This window comes from Zeugodacus cucurbitae, chromosome 5 (genome assembly GCF_028554725.1).
Source record: "Zeugodacus cucurbitae isolate PBARC_wt_2022May chromosome 5, idZeuCucr1.2, whole genome shotgun sequence".
Lineage (NCBI taxonomy): Eukaryota > Metazoa > Arthropoda > Insecta > Diptera > Tephritidae > Zeugodacus > Zeugodacus cucurbitae.
This window is the reverse complement of record NC_071670.1, coordinates 47,360,537-47,386,161: the sequence shown is the minus strand read 5'-3', so window position 1 is coordinate 47,386,161 and position 25,625 is coordinate 47,360,537. Positions and strand designations below refer to the sequence as shown.

The following is a 25,625-nucleotide window of genomic DNA, read 5'->3' as shown; positions in this document are numbered from 1 at the left end:
ACTGATAAATAAGAGAAACGCCAAAACTGAGGCCTACATTTGAAGTAAAAAACAATATGCATAAGTGATTTGCTTTAAACAAAATATGAGCTTTTGAGCCTTTATAAGATTCACAAACTTCAAAATGCCTTCGATTGGATTGTACATATGTTTATCCAACATTGTCTTTTATTAATTGTGTAGAATAAGGTTTAAGTGGCAATTAAAAGAACATAGATAATCGTAGAAAAACATTTATATATTGTCATGACCTGGGGCTCTTACTATATGTATCATATGTTTATAATCAGCGATCCCGAAAAATCCCGAGTAACGAGATACAAGCGATTCCGATGAATTTTTAAAGAAAGCGTCCGCTATATTGGATCCGCCAATTTTGAAAAACCGACACCGGATTCGGATTCTGCGACCCTAAACACATATAGCATACATAGTAAGAGCCCCATGAGTCATGACAAATATTAAAAAAAAGTAATTACTCCTGATCTTCATATTTTATGTTTAAATGTAAAAGACCGCTCACAGAACACAAACTGACAAATTGACATGACGCCATGATTTAAGATATATGTACTTCCATTTTTTTCAGAATTTCGATTTCTAAAATTATTAGTGAAAATATATCAGTGAACACTGTACCAGTTTAGTTTACAAAGACAAGTCAAGTATCTATTTATAAATGAATAATACAAAATCAGTGCCGGTTTTCACCAGAAAGACACTAATAAAGCGCGTATGTTATGTGTTTACATTGCTGGCCGACACTAATCTTGAAGTAGATAAACAAACAGAGTCTAACATATGTATGTATATTTTCAGTATGCTCCGACAACAGTTACTGGCTACCGGCAATATTTGCACTATTACGCGACACCTTAAAGCACACACAAACATACATACACACAAATTCTATTAATTTCTTTTTAAGCTGCCAAGCAGCTGATAGGCCGTGCACAACTGATAAAAAATATATATAAATTTATATAGAACTAGGTATATACTGTTATGTACTTCACTTATGCATAACTTAAGATAATATCGGGTAAATACGCAAGTATGGCAAGTATATCTTCCACACCTGTATCGCATACGCATACATAACTCCTATCAATTATTAATTGATCACATTTGTAATTGCATGGCCTTCTCTGCGGCCGTAACGGTAAATTTAACAGTTCGTTTGGTCATTCGATCATTTTCATTTCATTTCAATAACTTGCGTTTCACCTTCCACACAGTGTCCGTGACCATTTGTGAGTGTCACCGGCTTTAAGTTTACATACAGTTCGCACAATTACACGAAACTAATAGTAAGTAATAAATAAATAAACGAAATCCAAGTGTAAACACGGCAAGTGTCATCTCTAACAACAATAACTAACAACATATTGAGTCATATCTCATTTTCGTTTTATTTATGTGTAACAGTAACATTGAAATTTTGTAATCCTAATTTATGTGTTCGCGTATTGTTTGTTAATGTGTGTAGCGAGTATGAATGTCTAGGTTTGTTAAATATTATTGTTTAATGGTGTTATGTTTCAATATTCTCATATTAATATTTTTATTCATTAACGAAGTCATAAAACATACAAAACACATTTTCATTTCGAGTTCATTATCATCATTAAAAATAACAAAAAAAAAATTACATTACTCTAGAAGGACAGACTTTGAAAAATACATAATTGTAGTCAAAACTTTTGAGAAACCAAAAATTTTCGAAAATACGAAGCTAAAATAGCTTCTGTTCTAATACTTTCGAAAATAAAAAACTTTCACTCCTACATAAGCCATTGTCGAAAGCACCAGCTCAAGTATTGTGGACTTGAAGTAAAGGTATCTCTTTAATACATACATAAGAACTTCAGGTTTGAACGTTAACCTATCTGTTAATTTTAACTTAAGCGTTTAGGAGGTTTCAGAAGCTAAAATCAAAGGTTTTTTACAATTTTTTTAAATATAATATATATAATCGTATATTTCATTATTTAAGCAGTATTTTGTGAAATTTATATTTAAATTCCGAAAACTCAGCCATTGGCAGCTCATCTCCCATGATCAAAAAAATAGGTATTTCAGTTGTCATCATAACTCATGATTGGTTCATCTAAAAGCGATAGCAAATGGAAAAATCTAATTAATGGACGAAGCGAAAAAGAAAATATTGAAATTTTAATTCTTGACAGAATTTAACAAAAAAAACTCACTTGTTTAGTCAAACTTTCGACAAACCAGCACTTATCACATCAGTTAGCCACACTATGTAACGATCTCTCTCGATCCATATACCTTGAATAGGAGACTTTGAAACATATATCATATGTTTGAAAACTACTTTTTCTATAAATCGACAAACCCTTTCATTGAACTCCGATATCTATCGATATCTCGAGGCATAATTAGAGATTAAACTAAGGATGTAGTATAGGAACTATAACTATATTAACTCATCAATAATCCTTCACAGCCCTACGGAGTCTTAAAATATTAAAGAATAAGCTAAAAATTAGTTTAACATTATTTGAAGGCACGCTACAGCAAACTAGTAGTCCTTGAGATACAAATTTTACCTAAATTCAAACCCAGCAAGACATCAAAATTGGACAAAAGTTTGAATTCATTTCTGATGGAATTGTTTCCAGTACCATATGTTAGTTTTCTAAAGAGTTTACTGGGAGCTCAAAGTTTCGTTTGATCGGAGCCTTTGTATTATTGAACTTAAAATCATCGTAAATATTTCGACTTCGGCGGTTATAAATAGGATCCAAAATAGATCTGGGCTTTTAATATGTATTTAAGTAAAATGTAGGATTCTAGATCCTTCCTAAGGAGAATCAAAGCGCGTTGTAAGGATCTATCGGGTTATAAAACCGCAAAGGTCATGTACAAAGCAGTAGATCAGAAATATACAAGTTTCCTACTGGCACTCTATAGAAAGGGCTATAGGACTTTTGTTAGCACTCTTACTTAGCCTAGCATCGGCACACGCCTAGATGGGACTGTCATAGCAGAAGGAATGCAGGAAGTGTCAAGAGCAGGACACTAAGGAAACAATGCAGCATCTCTTGTGCGTTTGTTCTGCAAGACAACGCTTCAAATATTTAGGGCCCCACAGTACGATATGTAAGTTGGAAGATATTCCGTTACTGAGGTCTCATTATTTCTTAAAATTCGCATCAAACGCTGTCATCCTTAAAGATGACTACAATTCAGGGAATACGTGACGGCATTCCAGCTGATATCGCTAAGGACTATTACTGGGCTATGCATGACCTGCTGGCCTACCAGACTAACCTAACCTTTATTTATGTATTACTTTTCTTAAATAATTTGTTGGTCTGTATTTCCAAGAGCATTTTATAATGGTGAAAGTGTTATTGAAGCACTAAACATTCTTAGAAGGTTAATATATTATATAAAGACCTAAATTCTAGGAAGTTTTGATAGTGACAACCTGTTTCCAAGTTACATTCGGATTTATCGGAGAATAGAAAACTCTGCAATTTATCGATTCAAAATACATTTTTGCAAACTCATTCAAAATTTAATATTTGAGTGAGGAAGTGAAGCTCACAAATGTGATCAGTATGCAGGAAATAAGAGATTAGGTTAAGGGGTAGATCTCCGCAACTGCAGAGAATCTCACTTAGACAGATTCGACTGTCCTTTGTGACACCGTAACGGATCACTAAGACCCTTATGATGCGACAAAGCTGGCCTCTGGGATAATGTTTTAAGTCGGCTAATATCGATTCCAGTCATTTCATTGGGTTCGCCGAAGATATGCCTACTGAGGTGTTTTAACCTAAGTCTGGCGAATGCTGGACATTAAAGGAGGAAATGCTCGGATGATTTCTCTTCGCCTTCCTCCAAACAGCTTTGACAACTATCGTCTGACTTGATCCCTAGCCTCACCGCGTGTGTGGCAATGACCAGTAAGCACACCAATGATCGCGGAGAGATGAGCCTTACTAAGGAAAGAAGAGGATTAAAGCAACAAATTATAAACTGATAATGTTGGTCGTTTCTCCCAACTCTGAATATTGCTGAATTAGATTGTTACCAAAACAATAATTTAACAATTAAACAAAATTATAATTACAACTAATACATGACACCAATTGCTACGCCATATTTTTAGTTAACGGTATCAAAACGATGACACATACTATATTTAAATATAGTAAGTATGTATTAAAATATCAATGCATTACAAGCGATAAATTTGTCACAGGCATTAGACAGGCATTTAGTTAAATAAACATGTACAACGTACTTATCAATTTACGCGCACGAACTAACAAAATTAACACCATATCGATAAGTAGATTTTTGGCCAAGCAAAGTCAAAATCAGTCGGTTTCGCAATATAGCCGGACTAACTAGCAGGCGAATGTTTAGAAAAATAAAATAAATTAAAAAAATAAAAAAAATATAATTATACAGAGAAAGTGTGAAAATTAATTACGAGGAAAAAAAGTGCCGAAAAGGGCTGTGAAAATTAAAAAAAAAAATTAAAATTAAAAAAAAATAAAAAATAAAAAAAAATAAATTTGTAATATTTACAATATATTATTTTCGAAAACAAAGTGCTTGAAGAGTTTAAATATTGTTTTATATTTCTGCATTCAAAAGTAATTCTTACACATAAATGCCTAACCGCCCTCTAACGATACCACTGCCAAAATATTACAGAATGCCTTCAGTGAGATTCAGGTAGGAGGAGATGAAAAATAAAAACTTTTTTTTACGCTAAATATAGTCGTACTTTCTAAGTACGTACATACATAATTGGTAGACGATATAGTTTTGCCGCTCAAATCTTGAACCTGAAACCGCAATGAATGAGCTGCTAATTGTCATTGTGACAACCGAGTCTAGCAGTTTCAATTTGGATTACACAAACAACAAAGCGTTGGTAGATTTTTTCAATTTTTTTTTGTGTGATTCACACGTGCCAAATTTTTTTTGTTATATTCTCAACGCTTTTTAACGCAAGAGACTTTGGAAAATTACCTACGCCATACGGAAGTGACATCACAAATGCAAAAACAATAATAACAACAGCAACCATTTCAACAGCAATAAAATCGTATCATTTAAAGAAAGCAAATGTGTTTTCTCAAGTTTATTTCCATTTCCATTTTTTACGGTGTAAATTAATGAAAACAGCAAAGGCCGCAAAACAATTAACTAAAGTGTGTTGAGAATTCGTAACACAGACCTTTATTATTTAAATTTCATATGCCCGTAGACATAGTGTTGTGACGAAATTTTCACTTGAAAATTGAACAGTCGCTAAAGCGACAATAACAAATCATTTCACAGACGTGTAGACGTATATCCATACCTTAATGTGTTAATTGGTAAAGCTTGATAAATTTATGATTTATGTATATGTAAGTGTGTCTGCGCAAATATATCGAAATTTGCCAATTTAATTACGAAAATCTCACTTGGCCTACAAGAATTGATGTGACGAAAATGATTTAATGCAATTGTGACAATACTTGAAATATGAGCGCGAGAATTGGACAATAAAATAGACTTTATTTTCATATACGATAAATGTACAGTTATATTTTTTATTCATAAGTCGCTTATAAACAAACACGTGCAAAACTCAATTCTTAATTAGCTATAAATGACTTTCTAATTGATTGGCTTTCGGAAGTACTTTGTGTGAGGATTATTTTTTATATGTAAAAGCCAGTATTTCGTGACTTTTGAATTAATATCTTAGAAAATGTTTACAATTAAACTTCAACACACTACTACTGTTAGTTTAAGTGTGCTTTTAAGTATTTAGTGCAGGTACAATTCGTTCCCCTAACAGTAATACTTATTGAGATCTATATTGAGTAATAATTAAACTAAAATATACCGGAAAACACGTCGAACTCAATGCTGTCCTATCCGTTCCGTATAATAAATTTACTTTATTTATTTATAGTAGAGTAATATAGTGGCGAAACCTGATAAACAAGTTCGTTGGGTTGAATCTGGTCTAACACGGTATTATAAAGGGTGATCCATTTCGAGGTTCCCTACTTTTTTAAAGAAAAAAACACCGAAAATTAAAATTTAATCGGGAATGTTTGTTATCATTCGAAAGAACATTCTTTGGCATTGATTTTTTTAAAGATTATCTCTTTCCGCCGCGGCTTCGTCTCAGATGGTCCATCTGTTAAGTCCAATTTTCAATGACTCCTTCGAGCATTTCTACTGGCAACTGGTGAATGACACGCGCTATTTTTTACTGTAAGGCCTGAGTCGAAGCGGGATTGTCCGCATAGACTTTAAACTTTACATAACCCCACAGGAACAAGTCTAACGGTGTAATATCACACGATCTTGGTGGTCAATCGACCGACCCGAAACGTGAAATTATCTGCTCACCGAAGTGTTCTCTCAATAAATCCATTGATTGATGCGATGTGTGGGAAGTGGCGCCGTCTTGTTGAAACCAAATGTCGCCAAGATCACGACATCAAATAGTCGGTTATCATGCAAAGGTTGCTGCGATCGGCGCCGAATCGATTCTCCACGGTCATATTTTTGTATAACTTAGCATTCCTTGAATTTTCGGAAAAATATGGGGATTCATCGCACACTCGGATATAAAAAGTCAAAAAATCAAAAAAAAAAATAAGAGCTGATCCTGATCCTAGCGAAAAGAGTCACGAAGGATCCCACTTGGGTAGTTAATTTTTATCGATAAATTTTCTTAAATTACTCTCAAATATATTATTAAATGATTTTTATAATTCTGAGAGACTACAGGATTCAGAACATTTCAAACTCTCAAGTGATAAAAAATGTTTGTCAATAAAATCAATCAGCGATCCCAAATCAAAAAGTCGAAAATCGCCTTAAACTTTCCCTATCGTTGCTAGCCGAGATAGCTATTTTTAGCCAGGCAATTTCTATTTATAAACAACAAATATTTAAGACCTTTTGCAAGTGCATGCTACGCTTGAAAAATTATCGAAAAAACGCAAATTCAAATCACTTCGAATAAAAAGCTCACCAAACGCGACTTTATGATTAATAAACTTAATTGCCTGCGCTAATGGCTTTTGCATATTTGCAAAACACCAAAATATCCATACAAGAGCGAAAAAAATATTTTACACTGATATACATATGTGAGAAAAAAGATCCTATTATAAATCTCTTTAGACTGGAAAAAGAGGAATAAGAAAAGCAAATAGAACAAGCTTACAAAAGCACAGTAAAACCGCTATATAGTGTCAATGGAAAAATAAAAAAATAATAACCATTTCTGTTACTCAGGTTCCCTCAAAATATTCCAATAACATAGATCACATATCACGTCTTCACTGCATTCACCGCAAAATTATGAATAATAATAAAATTTCTAGAGGTGTTAATAAATTGCGTAATTAAAGAGTACTGAGCACATATGCAGTGCAAATTAGTTTAGTTTCTTCCACTCTGATTTATGATGCGCGCTTGCGAGGCTTCAAAGCTAAGCTCTTAACTATACTGAGCATCTTCAATTTTCGCAGTTGAAATAGATTTTATGGAGACGTGTGAAGAATCGGTTTACTACTACAGCAACACATTCGATATTTGCAGTTCAACTCTGTAATTTCAATAACTCGAACTCAGTTTGATTTAAGCTTTCGTCGGAACATGTCTATGAGCGATCTGTATCGGCCGCGTCAATCCTCGCTGAGTGGCTGTGTGTCTAGCAGAGCATCTGCAGTTCTAGGGCCATTGGGCTTGTGGAAACCGAAACAACGCGTTCGCTATCACAATGAAATGCCAGGAGATGTGCAAAAGTTTGTTTAAATTAGTACAGAAATAAAAAAAAATATTGAAAAAAAAAAATTAAAAAATATTATAAAGAAAAAAATAATGAAGAAAAGGTGTGTGGTGCTGTGCGTAAGCAATTAAAACTTTAAAAGCAGAATTACATTCCGAAGTGTTAATAGTATATAGATAAACAGCATAATGCCTAACACTAAGTTAGTATAATTTACAAAGCGATTTTCATTCCCGCCGACGGATTTGTGCACTTTACTCTCACATTATACTAACTATCTGCAGAAAGTTCTAAAAACCTCTTTTAACCACTTTATTGCAAAACAATCTGGAATATTAACGGCTTTGAATATTAACTAGTTGAAATAAATTATGTATTTGCCGTTCGATCGGGTAACCAAAATTTTAAATGGGCGAATTTCAATGAAATTATGTTTGTACTATTTCCTTGACATCCCAATGCTATAGTTTGTATGTGGACGAAATCGATTACCAACCACGCCTACATACTGCTTTTATACCATAATTCTGAAGTCCATCTAATTTGTGGGTTAACTCACTAACGAAAACGTCAGAAACACTAAATTTAGCAGAAGAAATAGCAGAAGGGAGCTGTACTCAGATTTTTTTACAAAATGGAAAATGGGCGTGGCATCGCCCACTTATGGGTCAAAACCATATCTCAGGAACTATTCGACAGATTCGAATGAAATTCGGTATATAATATTTTTTTGACACCCTGATAACACGGACAGAAAATGGGCGAAATCAGTTCACAACCACTACTATTTTCCTTATAACTCAATTTTGAAATCCATCTTATTGCTTCACTTTATAATGTAAACATAAGGAACCAATGAAGATAACGGAATAAAACTTTACACAATTAGTGCATATTATCTCTGGCTTCACTTGTGAAAAAATTGTCGAAAACGGACCATAACTTTTCAAGGCCCCAGATATCGAACATGTTGAACTCAGCGCCTAAGGATAAATTTTAACTGATAATATGGGCCAATCTCTCAGATATCTCAATTTAATTCAGAGGAAATTGTTTTCTTCTAATAGTGTCTCTGTTCCAAAAATTATTAAAATCGGTTCATAACATTTCCATATACCACATTGTAGGTTTTTCAAAAATAACTTCTCCTAGCTCCCATATACCTAATTATAGATTTTTCAAAAATACGGTGAGCTTTATTCCGCATATATGTATTGGCTAAATTACTTCAATAAATTGCAAGAGTATAAAATGTTCGGTTGCACCCTAACTTAGCCTTTCCTTACTTGTCTTTTATTGAAAATATCGGTAAATCTCACAGATATTCTAAAATAATTCAATGGAGATGTCTTCCATCTGCGTCTGCGCCAAAAATGGACAAAATCAGTACACTATTTCGTCTAGCCTCCATATACCTCATATTAGGATTTTCAAACTTCCGGTGGACTTTATACAGTATATATATATCGGTTAATACGTCTATACATCATAGCAAATTTAGTGAACGTACCTTTTTGGAATTAATGTAGCTTGGTGGCAAAAATAGATGAAATCGGTCCAGGAATTACCCAAGTTCCCATATACTATATATAAAGATTTTTGTTTCCTAGTGGATTTTATTCCGAATATGTGGGTAAAATTGTGAAATAAATAAATTGCTAGAGTATATAATGTTCGGTTACACATGAACTCAGTCCTTCCTTACTTGTATTCATATAAAAATAACTTTTATAAAATATTTACGGCCTGCCAGCTCTTAAGTACTGATATATAATCCTTCTAATAATTTTTGTATCTGTCACCACCCTGCACCCTGTTTTGTGTATTCCTTTCTTAGCATTTTTCATCACAGCAATGTCCCAAGTACACCGGTGGTATACCAAGAACACTTGATATATTTTATTATCAAAGCCAAGTCCATATTCAGTAGGTGATTAAATTTGATCGAACCAGCCTAATAAACATGTTGGCCTATATTATATAATAAAATTTTGGGGTCTAACTTTTTATAATAATTTATTAATATTATATCATATCAACTTTATATCTTGTCAGTTTCCTAAAACTTCATTAAAACTTGCAATGAAAACATGCAAATTGTTTAGAGAGGACATGAAATATGAAAAAATATCATTCATTCACTTTTAAATCAATTCACACTTTAAATTGGCCAAATCAAAATCAATTCATTATACTTATATTGATTGCGCCATCAAAGAAGTAATACAATTTAATTTCTATTTCCCTCACTCTCTCTCTCTCTCTCTCTCTTTCTATAAGCTATAAACTTGGGATTTCGATAATTATAGCAGAGCATAAATATTTTATTGTAAATATGAAAATATTATGTATTGTCCCTCAAACGCGTAGACCAATGATAAATATTTATTTTAAAAATTTTACTTTCTGTGTTAAGAAAAACTGACGTCATAAAATTTATCTGTTTAAGATGAAGCGAATATGAAAACTTCAAGGCATGAAGCCATAATTTGAAAATCATGTTTATAAAGATGATGAAGGGTCAATCACACTATTTGAATATACATATGGTTTTTATACTCTCGCAACAAAGTTGCTACGAGAGTATTATAGTTTTGTCCACATAACGGTTGGTTGTAAGTCCTAAAACTAAACGAGTTAGATATAGGGTTATGTATATCAAAATGATCAGGGTGACGAGAAAAGTTCAAATCCGGATGTCTGTCTGTCCGTCCGTCCGTGCAAGCTGTAACTTGAGTAAAAATTGAGATATCTTAATGAAACTTGGAACACGTGTTCCTTGGCACCATAAGAAGGTTAAGTTCGAAAATCAGCAAAATCGGACCACTGCCACGCCCCTCTCCCATACAAAGGTTAGGTTGAAAATTACTAAAAGTGGGTTAGCTCACTAACCAAGAACGTCAGAAACACTAAATTTCACATAGGAAATGGCAGATAGAAGCTACATTCAGATTTTTTTACAAAATGGAAAATGGGCGTGGCGTCGCCCACTTATGGGTCAAAAACCATATCTCAGGAACTACTCGACCGATTTCAATGAAACTTGGTTTGTAATAGTTTCCTTACATCCCAATGATATGTTGTGAAAATAGGCCAAATCGCTTCACAACCACGCCTACTTCCTATATATCAGAACTTTGAAGACGATCTGAATCGTTAACTTTACAATATATAAAGTAAGCACTAGTAAAGATATCGATGCAGAACTTTGCACAAATACTACGTTTATAATCACCGAAATCGGACCATAGGTTGTCAAGGCCCCATATATCGAACATGAGGACCTCGGTACTTCTAACCTAATATTAGGGTTTCCAACTTTCAATGGACTTTATACAATATGTATGACGAATATGTGGGTCAAATTGTGTATTATATAATATTAATAAAGTTAAATAAATAAATTGCGGGAGTATAAAATGTTCGGTTACACCCGAACTTAGCCCTTCCTTACTTGTTATATATAATTTTCTGAGCAATAGCGTCTATCTCACATTTATATGACATATGCTTTGAGAAATAATAATGCAAAGTCTTGAAAAATGATAAATTATTTTAAATGCTGAAAATATTAGAAAAAAACAGTAATGAACGGTTTCAATCACTTAAACAAATAAAATTAAAATCGCTTAAATCCTGCTAATTATGCATACAATTTAGATACATTATATCTAAATTAGCATTAGTCTGCGGCAAGAGCAAGAGCTAAATCGCAATTGCCATTTTATTTAGTAAAACAAACAAGAATTTACACTTCAGCGTGAACTGTTACTTTAACTGCTGCATTTTTTTAAACAAATAATACGTTAATATTTCTATTTAACACTTTCATTACAGCATTAACAGGCAAAAGTGCGATTTTCTCTACAGCACAAATTCAATTAACTTCCACATGTGTAGGAAGTCCAGCGCAAATACAATAATTTACAATTTTACACAAAAATTTAAATTAAAAAATAAGTAATTTTTGCAAAGTGTGCAAAACAATCGTAACTAAGAAAATTAGCGAAAAGTCGCAAAATTTTAGCTATTATAAGTATTTACAGTTATAAATGTCCCTACGCTTACGAAAACATTACCTAAAGCCACTCCGCTACACTAACCACCCAGCCAATCAGCCATTTATCCTACAATTTACTACACACACACACACACAATTACATTTAGCTGACCAACGAGGCGACCAAATTAACATCAGGCAATTAGTTGACCGCTTAATTTGTTAACACGCTCGGCACGCTTCCTCATAATTTGTTCGCTTTTAGTCGTACCCGTATGCACACACACATACATAATATACATATACATATAGTATATAGATAGACATGATTGTAAGTACAATGTGTACGACTATGTAAATTTGCATAAACTCACTTTCACATTGTACAGTTGTGTGCATTGAAATAAGGATATTAACATTGAAATCAATGAAACATGAAATTTTTGAATGTGAAAATGTCAATAGAGAGCTTTCTAATAAAAATTTAAGGCTAAATCAAGTTATAATACAAGTAATCGAGGGTTTTATTGAATTTACCCCCAGTCAACTGGGTACTAAACAAGTTGGAACCGCTACTAAAAGACTTTTGAAAACAACTACAGTTGAACTTCCATAACTCGAACTGCTGTAGCTCAAAGTTATCCATAATTCGAAGTATTGAATTGGCAATAGAAGTCAAGATTCATACAAATTACCTTCTGTAACTCGGAAGTATCTCTAACTAGAAGTTTTTTTTGTGGATTATGGTGATTCGAGTTAGAGAAGTTCCACTGTATTTAGAGTTTGAGGGCCAAAGCATACCCGACCTAATAATGACATCAAATAATGTTTTTATACCCTGAACATGGTATATGAAGTTTGTCACGAAGTTTGTAACACCCCGAAGGAAGCGCCGGAGGCCCTATAAAGTATATATATAAATGATCAGTATGTTGAACTGAGTCGATTTAGCCATGTTCGTCTGTCTGTCCGTCTGTCTGTCCGTCTGTCTGTATATATACGAACTAGTCCTTCAGTTTTTAAGATATCGTTTTGAAATTTTGCAGATGTTATTTTCTCTTTAAGAAGCTGCTTATTTGTCGGAACTGCCGATATCGGACCACTATATCATATAGCTGCCATACAAACTGAACGATCGGAATCAAGGGCATGTATGGAAAACTTCCGCATTTTACTACATATCTTCACGAAATTTGGTGTGAGTTATTGTTTATAGAAATAATTTAATCTCCGAAAAAATTGTTCAGATCGTTTCACTATAGCATATAGCTGTCATACAAACCGAACGATCGGAATCAATGGCTTGTATGGAAAATTTTCGCATTTCACTTGGTATCTTCACGAAATTTGACATGGATTACTGCTTAAGGTAATAATACAATCTCCGAAGAAATTGTTCAGATCGGTTAACTATATAACCTTAATGTTTCTAGCAAACAACCCGGCTAAAAAGAATTAGTAAAATGTTTTCTCTTTTTTACTTACTTTTTCTTACGTCTTTAGATTTGCTTAAACCCATAGTTACTAAAAGAAATGCACCTGTGAAGAGTATATTAGCTTCGGTACAGCCGAAGTTAACGTTTTTTCTTGCCACATCCTATTTTGAAAGTTAAAATATAAAAATTTAACAGCAAACAGTCTAAAAAATTAAACATAGTGCCACCTAGTGTCTGCTTTAGGTAAATATAGATGTTAAAAATTAATTCATCGAACCAAAAAAACATTAAACAATATCATTTTCTAAAATAGTTCTATTACTTGACCTATTGTATAGGGGTGCCATCCTCAATTCTAGAAACTAAAAATCCTTAATAATCCATAAGGAGTATACAGTTTTCATTTCCTTGTGATCTCGTCAAATACCGGGACAAGAAACTCAATAATGTTAAATCAATCTAATCAAAGTGTTCTTATTTCAATGTTCAACACTGTATATCATTACAAAATTATATACAAATAAGTCGCGTTGGACGCGGTTTTGCATTATTGTAGGAAAACAGATGTAATTAACATGTAATTTCCGCCTAAACTGCGTGCTCGTAAACCTTTAAAGAATAGAAGAAAAATTTGTACCGGCAATTTGCTTTTCAAATACTAGAAAACACTTAATTTGGTGTGATAATAAACTTCAATTTGTACATATGTATATATGTAGGTCGGTTCATTATAATAAATCCCCAATTGATTGATGATATCAAATATTTTTGCGAATTGGCAAAAGTAGAAAAGCTGAATGCTTTGAACTTTTAACGAAGAATGCAAATATTTTTTCTAAGCTTCAATATTATATAATATAATTTATATTTACTTAAAGAGAAGTAAGCATGATGTTTAAGAATGATTCTTAATGAAAGATAAATTAATATTGCACAAAGGTTGCGCGAAATATTTAAAATAATTTGCATTAATCGAAATATCGCAAAAGACATTCTCTGACCATTAGTGTTCTCCACAGTTTGAGCCATATAGTAGGAACAAGCACAGAAGTCTCGTCAGCGTTTTTCCTGAATTATTTGTGAAAAGTATTCTGATACTTCAACAACAATATAGGTGTGGACGTACTTACGAATCTGAAATGGGTGATATCAATAGACTTAAGAAAGTTATGAGAAGACTTTATTCTGTTCAAAGCATTTCTAGGCTTCTATGTTTTATTTTTTTATACTCTCGCAACAAAGTTGCTAAGAGAGAATTACAGTTTTGTTCACATAACGGTTGTTTGTTAGTCATAAAACTAAACGAGTAAGATATAGGGTTATATATATATCAAAATGGTATACATGTTCCTTGGAACCATGGGAGGGTTGCTATTGAAAATAGGCGAAATCGGACCATTGCCACGGCCACAAAATGGCGAAACTATGCCGTAAATAAAGTTATAAAAGTAAAATTTAGCCCCGCCCCCAAATATGGTTCCCATACAAAGGTTATGTTGAAAATTACTAAACGCGCGTTAACTCACTAACGAAAAACATCAAAAACACTAAATTTTGCAGAAAAAAATTACAGAAGGAAGCTACACTCAGAAACAAATGGAATATGGGCGTAGCGTCGCCCACTTATGGGTCAAAAACCATATCTCACGAACTACGCGTCCGATTTTCATGAAATTCGGTATATTTTATTTTCTTGACACCCAGATGACACGGATAGAAATCGGTTCACACCCACGCCTACTTTCCATATAACTCAATTTTGAGTTACATCTGATTCCTTCACTTTATAATATATACATTAGGAACCGAGGAAGGTTGAGCAGTCACTTGTAGAAAAATTATCGAAGTCGAACTATAACTTTCCAAGGTCCCTGATATCGAACAAGAAGAACTCAGGGTCTAAGGGTAATTTTTCACCGAAATTATCGGTAAATCTCTCAGATTTTTTAATGTCATTCAGAGGGAATCTTTTTCTTCTAATAGTGTGTCTCTGTACCAAAAATGGTTAAAATAGGTCATAACGTCCCCCAACTCCCATATACCTAATTATAGGTTTTTCCAAAATACGGTGGACTTTATACCGCATTTATGTATTGGTTAATATGTCAGATATCTTAGCAAAATTAAGTGAGCGTATAGTCTTGGATATAGTGTACCTTGGTGGTGAAAATTACTGAAATTGGGTCAGGAATTACCTCAGCCCTCACACGCTATATATGATGATTTCTGTTATTCTATTGGATTTTATACCGAAAATATGGGTCAAATTGTGTGTTATCTTAATAAAATTACTTCAATAAATTTCCAGAGACTTTGGAATGAAAGTGAGGGAAAAGTAAACTAATTTTATTATTACAATATAACAAAAACTCCGAAATTTCAAATGTAATCTCACAAATATTATTTGAATTGCCACACGAAAGTTACAACAAAAGTGGAGAACTGTAAACAAATTTAATTTTGCATATAAAAATAGAAATATATAGATAACGTAGAAAAAATATACTGTTATATAGATAATAAATAATTGATATTTGAATGAAATTTGATAATGAAAATGTGAAAACAAATTTTAGACCATACGTCTAGACGCAATATTTAGAACTTCCTCATACCAAATTTGGAATGATTTATAATATTATTTTTTTTTAGCGAAAAATCATTGTACATACACAGATACATATGTGCATATTTTCCCACATGCTTTCCTATAACGTTAATCTTAAGGCAGACCAGGCTATTTGTTATGTTGAATGTTAAGGGCATATTATTGATTCCATATACAATTGTATATAATCAGTATAGATGTATGTATATTCACAATTGTTTTTGCATACTGTATGCTATTGATTTTCTGCATGTACAAATACATATGCGAATAATTTGAATTTGATGAAATCAATCACGTTTTCACTGACACATCATCAATCTTCTTATCAATTTAGGCGGTACATAATTGACTTGCGAAAAATATTTCAAGTCAAAATAGAAAATATGTAAGGATTTTATTTTTATTTTTTTGAACAATAATACGCCCTGGCGGTGTATTACGACAATTCATTGTCAGTTTAAATTCAAATTTTAAACTCGTCGGTTGTGGGTGTTGAGTGACGGTAAAAAAAATAAAAAGAAACTTTAAAAAAATTAAAAATATTTTAAAGTAGTCCTTATATAACCGAGACACGCTTTTTTCGATTTTTTTTGCCACTCGCCAATTAATTACGAACTGAAAGAATTTCCAAAAACGCAAGCTTTTATTTAATTCCACGCTACTTTACTAAAAATAAAAACCCAAAAACTGTTATGCAATCTGAAGCAGCTAATCACACACACACAACAACGCCTCGCTTTCGCAACTTAGCACAGACACACACCACACTGTCACTTAACACACTTCCCCGCCAAAACTTCACGTACTTAATACGAGTTTAATTCTATTTTACACGCAGCAAAAATCAGACGTCCCAAAATACCGATTACTTTTACAAGACCGTCGACATAAGACCAATATCGTCCTCTATACCGACGATCGTAGCTACACCGTCCTACAATCAGTCCACACAATCGAAACGGCTTGCGCGCACACCTTGCGATCAGTGCGGTTACCACAACGTGCCCATCATGGCACACCCCATCTCACCGTTAGTACGTTCACAAACCAACCTGGAGCTTGTCAGTACGGGCGCGCGACAAGCTCTGCTACCGGCCATTGAGTTTCCCAATCATGGCAATGGTAGTGGTGAGAAAAATGAGAAAACAACAGAGAAGCAATCGCATGCACCGCCACCGCCGAGCAGTAATAGCACGAGTATACAAACTTTGCAAATATCACGACGTCCATCGTTGCTGTTGCAGGATATACTAGCACGGAGGCCATCGGCGCTGTTTCGCGGCAAGAAGGAAACAAATGGCCATGCGTCGAAAAGTCCTTTCGGGTACAGGTTCAAGCATGTGCGGCATGCTATTCTTTTACATTTTCGATTCACACATTTTCTTTTCCAATATATTTATGTAAGATTTTACTAACTGTCTTTCTGTTCCACTCCTTCCCTCTATATATACGTCAGTCGGTCACTTGCGGACACCGCCGCCACTTCTATGGTCACAATCAACACACATGGTGATGGCGACGATCGTCACTTTGCGGCGAAGCAATCAAAAGTCAAAAATCGGCGTAAAGGCAAGTGAGTATATGAGAAAATCTGCTCGAGCTTCCATTCAAAAATTTATGTTTTTGACTTCATCAATTGAACTTCTGTTTACTTTCAGTGACGCTTTGAGTTCTGCTCTATCTGCATTTTATTGTAAAATTCTAGTTTTGGTGGGCGTGTGTTTGCCCATTACCGAAGTGATATCACATCAGATACCCAATTACGTATACCAGGGATTCTATGTTTATTTGTATATGGGAAGCATACTTTTTGTTGCGTTTCTCTACGCAACGACATTACGGAATCGCACGCTCTTCAATGCGTTGAAAAATTTTCGTAAGTAAAAGTTTTGGAATTTTTTTGAATACATACATACATATAAAGGGTTTTTCAATAAGAGCGCTAAAAAACGTAAAAATAAAACGAAAACGGTTTGGGATATCAATGAAATTCTTTATTTCTGTGAAAGTACATTCGATGCCATTATATATGGAACTCGATTTCTTTTGCATGGCCACCATGGGCACACTTGCATAACGCTGAACCCAATTTTCGACGGTTTTCAAGCATAAATCGGCCGATACTGCTGCAAATTCACGTTCGACATTCGTACGAAGTTCATCAATCGTCGCTGGCTGTTGGCATAGACCATAGACTTGACGTAGCCCCATAGGAAATAGTCTAACGGCCTCAAATCGCACGACCGAGGCGGCCAATTGATTGGGCCATTTCGTGAGATAACACGTTAACCAAGCTTGGTTTCCAATAAATCGATTGTGGCATTCGCTGTGTGGCTTGTGAAACCACATATTGTACGAGTCCATATCATCCAATTCGGGCCAAAACTACTTAAAGTTGAGGTCACTCACCCCGAATTTCGATAGTAAATTTAAATAATTTCGACCCGTTGTTGGATCGTATATCTTTCCATGATGAAATGGTAAACCTTACTGAAGGGCGGGATATGACGACGTTTGCTGTCCCTATCAGTCTACTTTTTTAGCGTCCTATTGAAAAACTCTTAATAAATAGTCAGAAACTTCGTTAAGAGACCCGTATTGGGCAGAAAAGATGATTTCGACCGAGGTCTTAATAGAACACAAGTCATTACACAGTACATAAAAAAAATACATTATTTATGAAGCCTGATTTTACCCATGGCATAAATCCGCAGACTTCATCATAACAAAGTCTGTCCGAAATATTGTCCGTAAAATTTTCTAAGATCCTGAAACTGACTAATTTAGTCCTAACTAGTGTAAGAAGTTGTTCAAAGTTCCCCTTAAGAGCATTCGGAATTGAAGTTCAAAGACCTGAGTTGGAAAAAAGGTATTATCACACATCCTAAACGGCGTTTAAAATCATTTATTAAGCCTCTCAGGAGCTCACTGCTGCCGAAATAGACTTTTCAGGAAGCATTATAAAAACAAATGTGTCAATGATGATAATGCAGTAAATTGTTTCTCCCTAAGATACTGAAGACATGATAGTGGCTTCCCGAAAATAAAAAGGGATGTTATCGGTTGATCCGAAAATTTTATTTTACTTCAGCTTTACAGTTAGAAACCAAATTTTTCATGAATTTTCTAAGCTTGAAGCCCAAGAAACTCTGTGCCCCCAAAATCTACCATTTTATCATTATTTATCCCATTTTTCGCAAGACTTGGTCGGACCTACCGACAACCAAACTTTCCACAAAAATGTCGCCGAACTAGGTTCCAATGTATATACGACTTTTCTACAATACAATTTTTAAAATCACCCCCGATTTAATAACTAATAGCCAATTAATTGTTTACCCACAGATGAGGAAACCCAAAACATTCATTTGAAACACAAAGTCACACATTTCGGCAGTTTTTATCTGCGTGTCGGCGCCATCGCTTTCGCTATAGGCACAATGGTTTATTCGGGTTTGGAATTCGGTCAGTATTTTGAATTGAATGGCAAAGCCGGTTGCGGCGATGTCTTCATTGCAATCACACCGATTTGTCGCATGATACTCGCCATCGTGCAAATACAATTTATTTTTCTAAATACAACATATCTGGATATGGCCAAGCATAAGGTCATCTGTCGTTTTGGGCTTATGCACATGGTTGCCACCAATCTGTGCGAGTGGCTGTATGTATTGGTTGAGGAGACCAAACATGAAATCTTTCACATTGGACACCATGAAAGCGAAGGTACGGAGCCGCTCTTCCCCACCGACGCACACGGAAGCGCGGATTGGAGTGATACCAAAGCATCGCTGGCGCATACAACACAACACGTTACGGACAGTATGAATAACACTATCGCGACAACTATACAAAATGTACTGACAAATGTGACAATAGCGTCAGCGGGTAATGCAACAGCGCAAGTGACAGTCGGTTGTACACGCACCAACATTATGGGCGCTTTGGTGCAAGAAGTGGCGCCATTTCTCTTCCCCTGCACAATCGAATATTCACTCATCTGTGCCGTTATACTCTATGAGATGTGGAAGACAGTACGCTCCATTACGGACATTGATCGTTCGCGAAAGAGTTCGATAAAACCGGCACATCAGAAACCAGCAAATCATTTCTCTGTCGATTGTTCACAATCGCATAAGGGTCTCTTCTTCGGCATAATTATGATTGTAATGACAATTATATCAATGATTATGTACTTTGTGTTGTACACACAACCCGGCTATGAAATGGTGGCAACGCAAGAGGTCACCATTTGGGAGATAATTACCTACTTCATTTGTACGGCGGCCATAATTGCAGGTAAGGCATATGGTTTTATAAAGGAAGAAGTGTCTATTGCTGACGTTTTCTCAATTGTCCAGGTCTCATATTGATACGCGATCTGAAATATGTACAAAACTCCAGCGATGATCATCACTCCATGGAACTGGACAATCAATTACTGATTGTAGCGCAAACTGGTGTTTATCTTTATGGTATGTTCAGCATCTTGGGCAGTTACTTCTCCAAATGGGACACCGTACCGGATCGTATAGAAGGTAAGCGAGAAATTAACCGTTATTTTTATTTTTTTTTTTATAATTTTGTTTGCTCCTGCCACAGGCATTGTTGCTGAGATCCTCGGTTTGGCAGAGACCTCACTACAGACTATGTTTATCCTGCATGCCAGTCATCGTCGTTGTAAGGGTGCCAAACAGGCACGTCGTAAGCCCGGTCGCGAAATTGTCACATTTCTGCTTATAGTAAACATTGCAATTTGGTTCATCAACACACTGATCAAAGGACGCGCCATCTTCCGTGAGACAAATCTGGTGTTCTTTGGTGTTTGGGGTTGGACTATCATCACACACATCTCTATGCCGCTTGCTATATTTTACCGTTTTCATTCGACAATATGTCTTTTCGAAGTGTGGAAAATCACTTACAAAGCGAAGACACATTGAAGGAAATAACTACTACATATATTTTTTGGCTATTTCCTAATATACATACGACAAAACCTAACCAAATAAGTTCCAAAAAAACATATTTAATTGTATTTTTTGTAATTAGTTATACCTAATTTTACGCATATTTATGTTTTATGGTTAGTTTGAGCATAAAGAATTAGAGTTAATTAAGCATTTTTCGCTCGATTCAGTATTCATTTCTATACGACAATGTATGATTCTAGATATGTACATATGTATGTAGTATGTATTTATATTATTTATATGTATATACGTATATCAAATATCATAAAAGAGTATACTGCGTATATTGTAGAAAGATTAATATATTTTATTGCTTATTAGATAAAATTAAAATTTGTTTACAAAAAAATATAGTAAAAATGAAGTTTTGTGCTGCATTTGTGCTGTTTTCATGCACGCTACTGTTGGTAAAAATTTTGATTTTTCACTACGTTGTTGTAATTTGAAAATATAAAAAAGGTAAGCTTTTAAAAGTCAAATTATTAAAATACCATCATAAAAGTACATATATATATACATTTTGTTCACAACCACTCTCTCATGATATAAAATTTCCAAAAACCATCAAAACGGAAGCAACAAAATGGAGCTTGCATGCGTGTAAAATATCGCATGCGAGTAAAAATCTTATTTTCATAGAAACCACTGTATGTGCAGCTAATGCATTAAACTAACCTTAATTTAAGTGAAAAATATCATATGAGGCGAAGAAACATATTTTAGGAGCGTATTTAGCATTCTTTTTCAAACAAATACAGCATTCTTATTGGAGACATACATACACAAATTAAAATCACTTACCTTAATACAGTCAACTTGGTTTTCTTATACGATATTGTGAAGTCCAACAGATGCTTGTACAATTCAATTGGCCCAAAAAACTCGTCTTTCTTTCTTTGTAGAATATAGTTCAACGGAAACACTATTATTCCACTAAACATTTCCGGATTGAGAGACTGCTAAGCTGGAAGGAGTCTCATATTGTTACTAATTTTGTTAGTCCATATAGTCAGTTATTTATTTAAGAATACGTTTAGATGTATAATTCACACATGTATATATGATTACCGAATTGCACTTGCTAGCTTTCAGGGTTAGTTTTCATACTTGCAAACTTCTTTTGTTAACTAATGGGCATTGGTTTCACACAAACGCACTTTCTGCAGTACTTTAGAAGCATTATATACGTTATACCCATAATAAAAGCAATCACGATTCGTATTTTTACACATTTTACTAAAAAACCCGACATAATAACTATATTTAAACGATTTTTAAATAATGCACTTCCAAATTCTTGGTTTTCTTTTACGATAATGTAATCCTTTACATCTTTACTGGTCCAATAAAAACAAGAGTTTTTGTAGAATATAGTTCAACGGAAACACTATTATTCCACTAAACATTTCCGGATTGAGAGATTGCTAAGCTGGAAAGAACCTCAAAATCTTACTTAGTTTGTAGGTCCATATAGTCAGTTATTTATTTATGAATACTTTCATATGCATAGTTCACGCACGTATATATGATTACCGAATTGCATTTGTTAGCTTTCACAGTTAGTTTTTATACTTGCAAATTTCTTTTGTTAACTAATGGGCATTGGTTTCACACAATTTTTGCTTAACCATTAAACGCACTTTCTGCAGTACTTTAAAAGCAGTATTTATGTTATACACTTAGGAAAAGCGTTCGCTAGCACAATTTCACTTATTTTATTAAAAAAATCCGACATAATAATACTATTTAAACGATTTTTAAATAATTTACTTCCCGTCGACGCAAAAGTACGCGAAAACTGAACGATTGGCGGGTGCAGAAGCTTCATTTTGGGTAAGAAGGTGATTCAGATGCTACAAATAAATATAAAATTCTTTACAAGTATACAATTTTTGTGAAAACTATAACTATGTTTCTATGCCAAAAATTAGCACTTAAATTGATATTATATTATAATAAACTATTATTAAGCTATTGTTCCATTAGAGGTAAATATTTCAATTTTTGAGCAAGAAATTAAAGTTTTTGTTTTCACAAATTCTTTGGCAACATTAATTATATTGAAGGCAAAGATTTCCATTGGCCGGGGAAAAATAATAAACAATGTTGCCAACGTTGAACATAGCTAATTTCTCGGCGTGGAATTATTAAAATATTTGCAATTTAGTAGTAAATACATAAATAATTGATTTTGTTGTTTACTACCGCTGATTTTATACAAATATCTTTCTTATATTTATTAAATACGTTATAAATATAGTGTCGTGTAATTTAACATATTATTTTTGGTAACGAAGGCAACATTGTTACAAAGCGACAGTCATCTTCCATGCAAAATTTGACATATTACAATTCGTTGTTATAAATTCATCGAGTATTGTTTTCAATTGTTAGCCTTTGTATCATATTTTTGCAATTTTGAGCGTATATAACATTATTTTTAAAGTATTTAAGTATCAATCGCCTGTCGACAAGCGCCTGGCTAAATAAAATGGAAGTCGACGAGGAAGATTTCGAGGTACCAACTTCAAGTAGCAAAGGCGAAAAGAAGCGTTTTGATGTGAAAAAAGTAAGCACGAACAACTCATTCTCAATTTTTACAGTTAATAACACAATACACTTCTTCAATTTCTAGTGGAATGCAGTCGCACTGTGGGCTTGGGGTATGCAAAAACATTCAAATATACTTATAAGGAATTGCCTGATCGCTACATAACCTTGAACTGAAGTCCTTTTAACCACCGAATTTTTGACAAAGCACACAATTAAGTAAAATTTTGTATTTTTTTATTTCCAGATATTGTTGTAGACAATTGCGCTATTTGCCGTAACCATATAATGGATTTGTGTATAGAATGCCAAGCCAATCAGGCGTCTGCTACCAGCGAGGAATGTACTGTCGCGTGGGGCGTCTGTAATCATGCTTTTCATTTTCATTGTATCTCCCGTTGGTTAAAGACTCGTCAGGTGTGTCCATTGGACAACAGGGAGTGGGAGTTCCAGAAATATGGTCACTAATTGGCGATAATACAGTGATCTGGCTCTTTTATTAATTTCATCTTCAAAACAACAAAGGCGCTACTGTTACTGAGATCGTCTACATATAATTTATAACGTGTTTGCTAATGAACTGTGGCATTTTTGGTTAAAAGCTGAATAATAATTTAGAATTAGTTCGTCAAAATGAATGCAAAATAAAGAATTTGATACAAAAACAACAATTTATTGTGCAAATGTGCAACCGTTCAATAATTGGTGATTTTGTTATTGTTAAATTGATATTTTTCCAAAAGCAACATCTTTTACACAGATTCATATTTAAATCGTTTCTGAATCACTTATTGAAAATAATTCAAAGATGATGAAAAAATAGAAGTTTGTAGTTGGTGTAACTATGAGTTGGAGTTAAAATGAAGCAATATCTGAAGAATTTTTTCACACAAAGTCTCAAGTGCTGATCCATTATGAAGTAGAGTTCAAAAAGGATACAATTTCGAAAGATTCTCTTTACACAAAGCATTAAGTGATTGTGTTTGTTTAGTGTAGCGACGGTTAGCAAACTTTTAAAGCTTTTTGGCAGATATAACTTACAAGATATTCATAAGAATTTATACTTACAGCTTGGGGTTAAGGATGAAGTTGTCGTCATTGATTTTACTTATAGTATTGCTTAAATTCAAATTATTTTTAATAAATTGGTATATATTTTTTTTATTTCTTTAATGTATACAAATATTTAATGAAACTTTATTTAATGCGTAAAAGTATCAGTTAAGAATAAATTAATTTAATTTTCATTAAAACTAAATGAGATGAATGCTTTAATGTTTGCATGAATTCTTATTTAACTAAAGCGAAAAGTTAAACTATTACGTGTAAAGTAAACAAAACTAATAGTTTACCAGCATACATACATAGGTATTGGAAAACCACTTCGACAGCAAATATTGGTGAAGCGAAAATATTTAACTAAACATACTAATTTATATGTTAAAATTAATATTTTTGTATTTCGTTTTTTTTTTTTTGTTTTTGATGGAAATGCACATGCATTAACATTTTATGTTGAAAATAATTAATAAGTTTTTATGTTTTATCATATTTAAATTCATTATTAATTCTACAAATTTTATCAATTTGTCAATTGGTTTGTGTTTTAATGATTTTATCACTCTTTTTTTACTTTAATTTGTTATTTAGTGCTTTGCATTAAGTGTTTTTCTTTAACTATTTTACATTCATTACATTATTGCGCTAATTTTATGTTATTTTCTTTTACGTTCATTTAATTGATATAAATCAGTTTTCGTATAATTAATTAATGTTAATGTAAAGAACACAATTGTTTTGTAATATTTACAAATCAGCTTAAAAGTAACTTTTCATTATTTTATTTCACTTAATTTTAAGCCAGTTTTTTTCCTATTGTATACACTACACCACAATTAAAGAGAAATTGTAGTCTTTGGTATGCAAAACAAAAACAAAAACAAAAAATATCATTAAAGCATAAAAAATTAGTTGGAGTTTATAACTGAAGTTGGTTATTGAATGACATTGTAGGAGTTGCGAGGATTTGACTTTGCAATTTGCATTAAACAAAAGTTTCAATAATTAGTGCTTTAGGAAATAACACAGATATTGTGGAAAAAATGTTCAATTGTTAGTGCAGCATTAGACGGGATTTAAGTTTGATTTTGACAAATATGTTACATAATAACTGAATATTTTATTGAAATATACAATGCTTTAACTAACTTTTTCTTTAGCCAACACTATCAGCATAATTATACATTAGCATTTCATTCTG

The 25,625-nt window shown here is 33.4% G+C and overlaps 2 protein-coding genes across 10 annotated transcripts; both read left to right on the top strand.

Annotated features, from left to right (window-relative positions):
* The first annotated feature begins 1,168 nt into the window (after window positions 1–1,168).
* Otop2_0 (proton channel OtopLc) lies at window positions 1,169–20,870 on the top strand. Of its 9 annotated transcripts, XM_054231078.1 has the most exons (8): window positions 7,873–7,898; window positions 11,633–11,755; window positions 16,681–17,166; window positions 17,299–17,415; window positions 17,501–17,718; window positions 19,188–20,141; window positions 20,204–20,380; window positions 20,445–20,870. In XM_054231078.1, exons 1-8 carry the CDS (start codon window positions 7,888–7,890, stop codon window positions 20,783–20,785), a joined length of 2,427 nt encoding a protein of 808 aa, XP_054087053.1. In that variant the 5' UTR covers window positions 7,873–7,887; the 3' UTR covers window positions 20,786–20,870. The 9 variants fall into 9 exon arrangements, with proteins under 9 accessions (XP_011187633.2, XP_054087055.1, XP_011187634.2 ...); XM_011189331.3 differs by lacking the exons at window positions 7,873–7,898; window positions 11,633–11,755 and adding an exon at window positions 1,169–1,310; XM_054231080.1 differs by lacking the exons at window positions 7,873–7,898; window positions 11,633–11,755 and adding an exon at window positions 4,366–4,719.
* A 2,253-nt stretch (window positions 20,871–23,123) lies between these two features.
* Window positions 23,124–24,036, top strand: Roc1a (RING-box protein 1A). Its single transcript, XM_011189333.3, has 3 exons — window positions 23,124–23,384; window positions 23,451–23,478; window positions 23,613–24,036. Exons 1-3 carry the CDS (start codon window positions 23,307–23,309, stop codon window positions 23,831–23,833), a joined length of 327 nt encoding a protein of 108 aa, XP_011187635.1. The 5' UTR covers window positions 23,124–23,306; the 3' UTR covers window positions 23,834–24,036.
* Window positions 24,037–25,625: the final 1,589 nt, after the last annotated feature.

Excerpts from the sequence above, each read along its gene's own strand:
- Otop2_0 (XM_011189330.3), top strand. The coding sequence starts at position 7,663 with ATGTCTATGAGCGATCTGTATCGGCCGCGTCAATCCTCGCTGAGTGGC. Across the intron at positions 7,812-16,680 it reads ATGCCAGGAGATGTGCAAAA|CAAAAATCAGACGTCCCAAA; the intron begins GTTTGTTTAAAT and ends TTTTACACGCAG. Across the intron at positions 20,381-20,444 it reads CGTACCGGATCGTATAGAAG|GCATTGTTGCTGAGATCCTC; the intron begins GTAAGCGAGAAA and ends CTCCTGCCACAG.
- Roc1a (XM_011189333.3), top strand. The coding sequence starts at position 23,307 with ATGGAAGTCGACGAGGAAGATTTCGAGGTACCAACTTCAAGTAGCAAA. Across the intron at positions 23,385-23,450 it reads AGCGTTTTGATGTGAAAAAA|TGGAATGCAGTCGCACTGTG; the intron begins GTAAGCACGAAC and ends TTCAATTTCTAG. Across the intron at positions 23,479-23,612 it reads AGTCGCACTGTGGGCTTGGG|ATATTGTTGTAGACAATTGC; the intron begins GTATGCAAAAAC and ends TTTTATTTCCAG.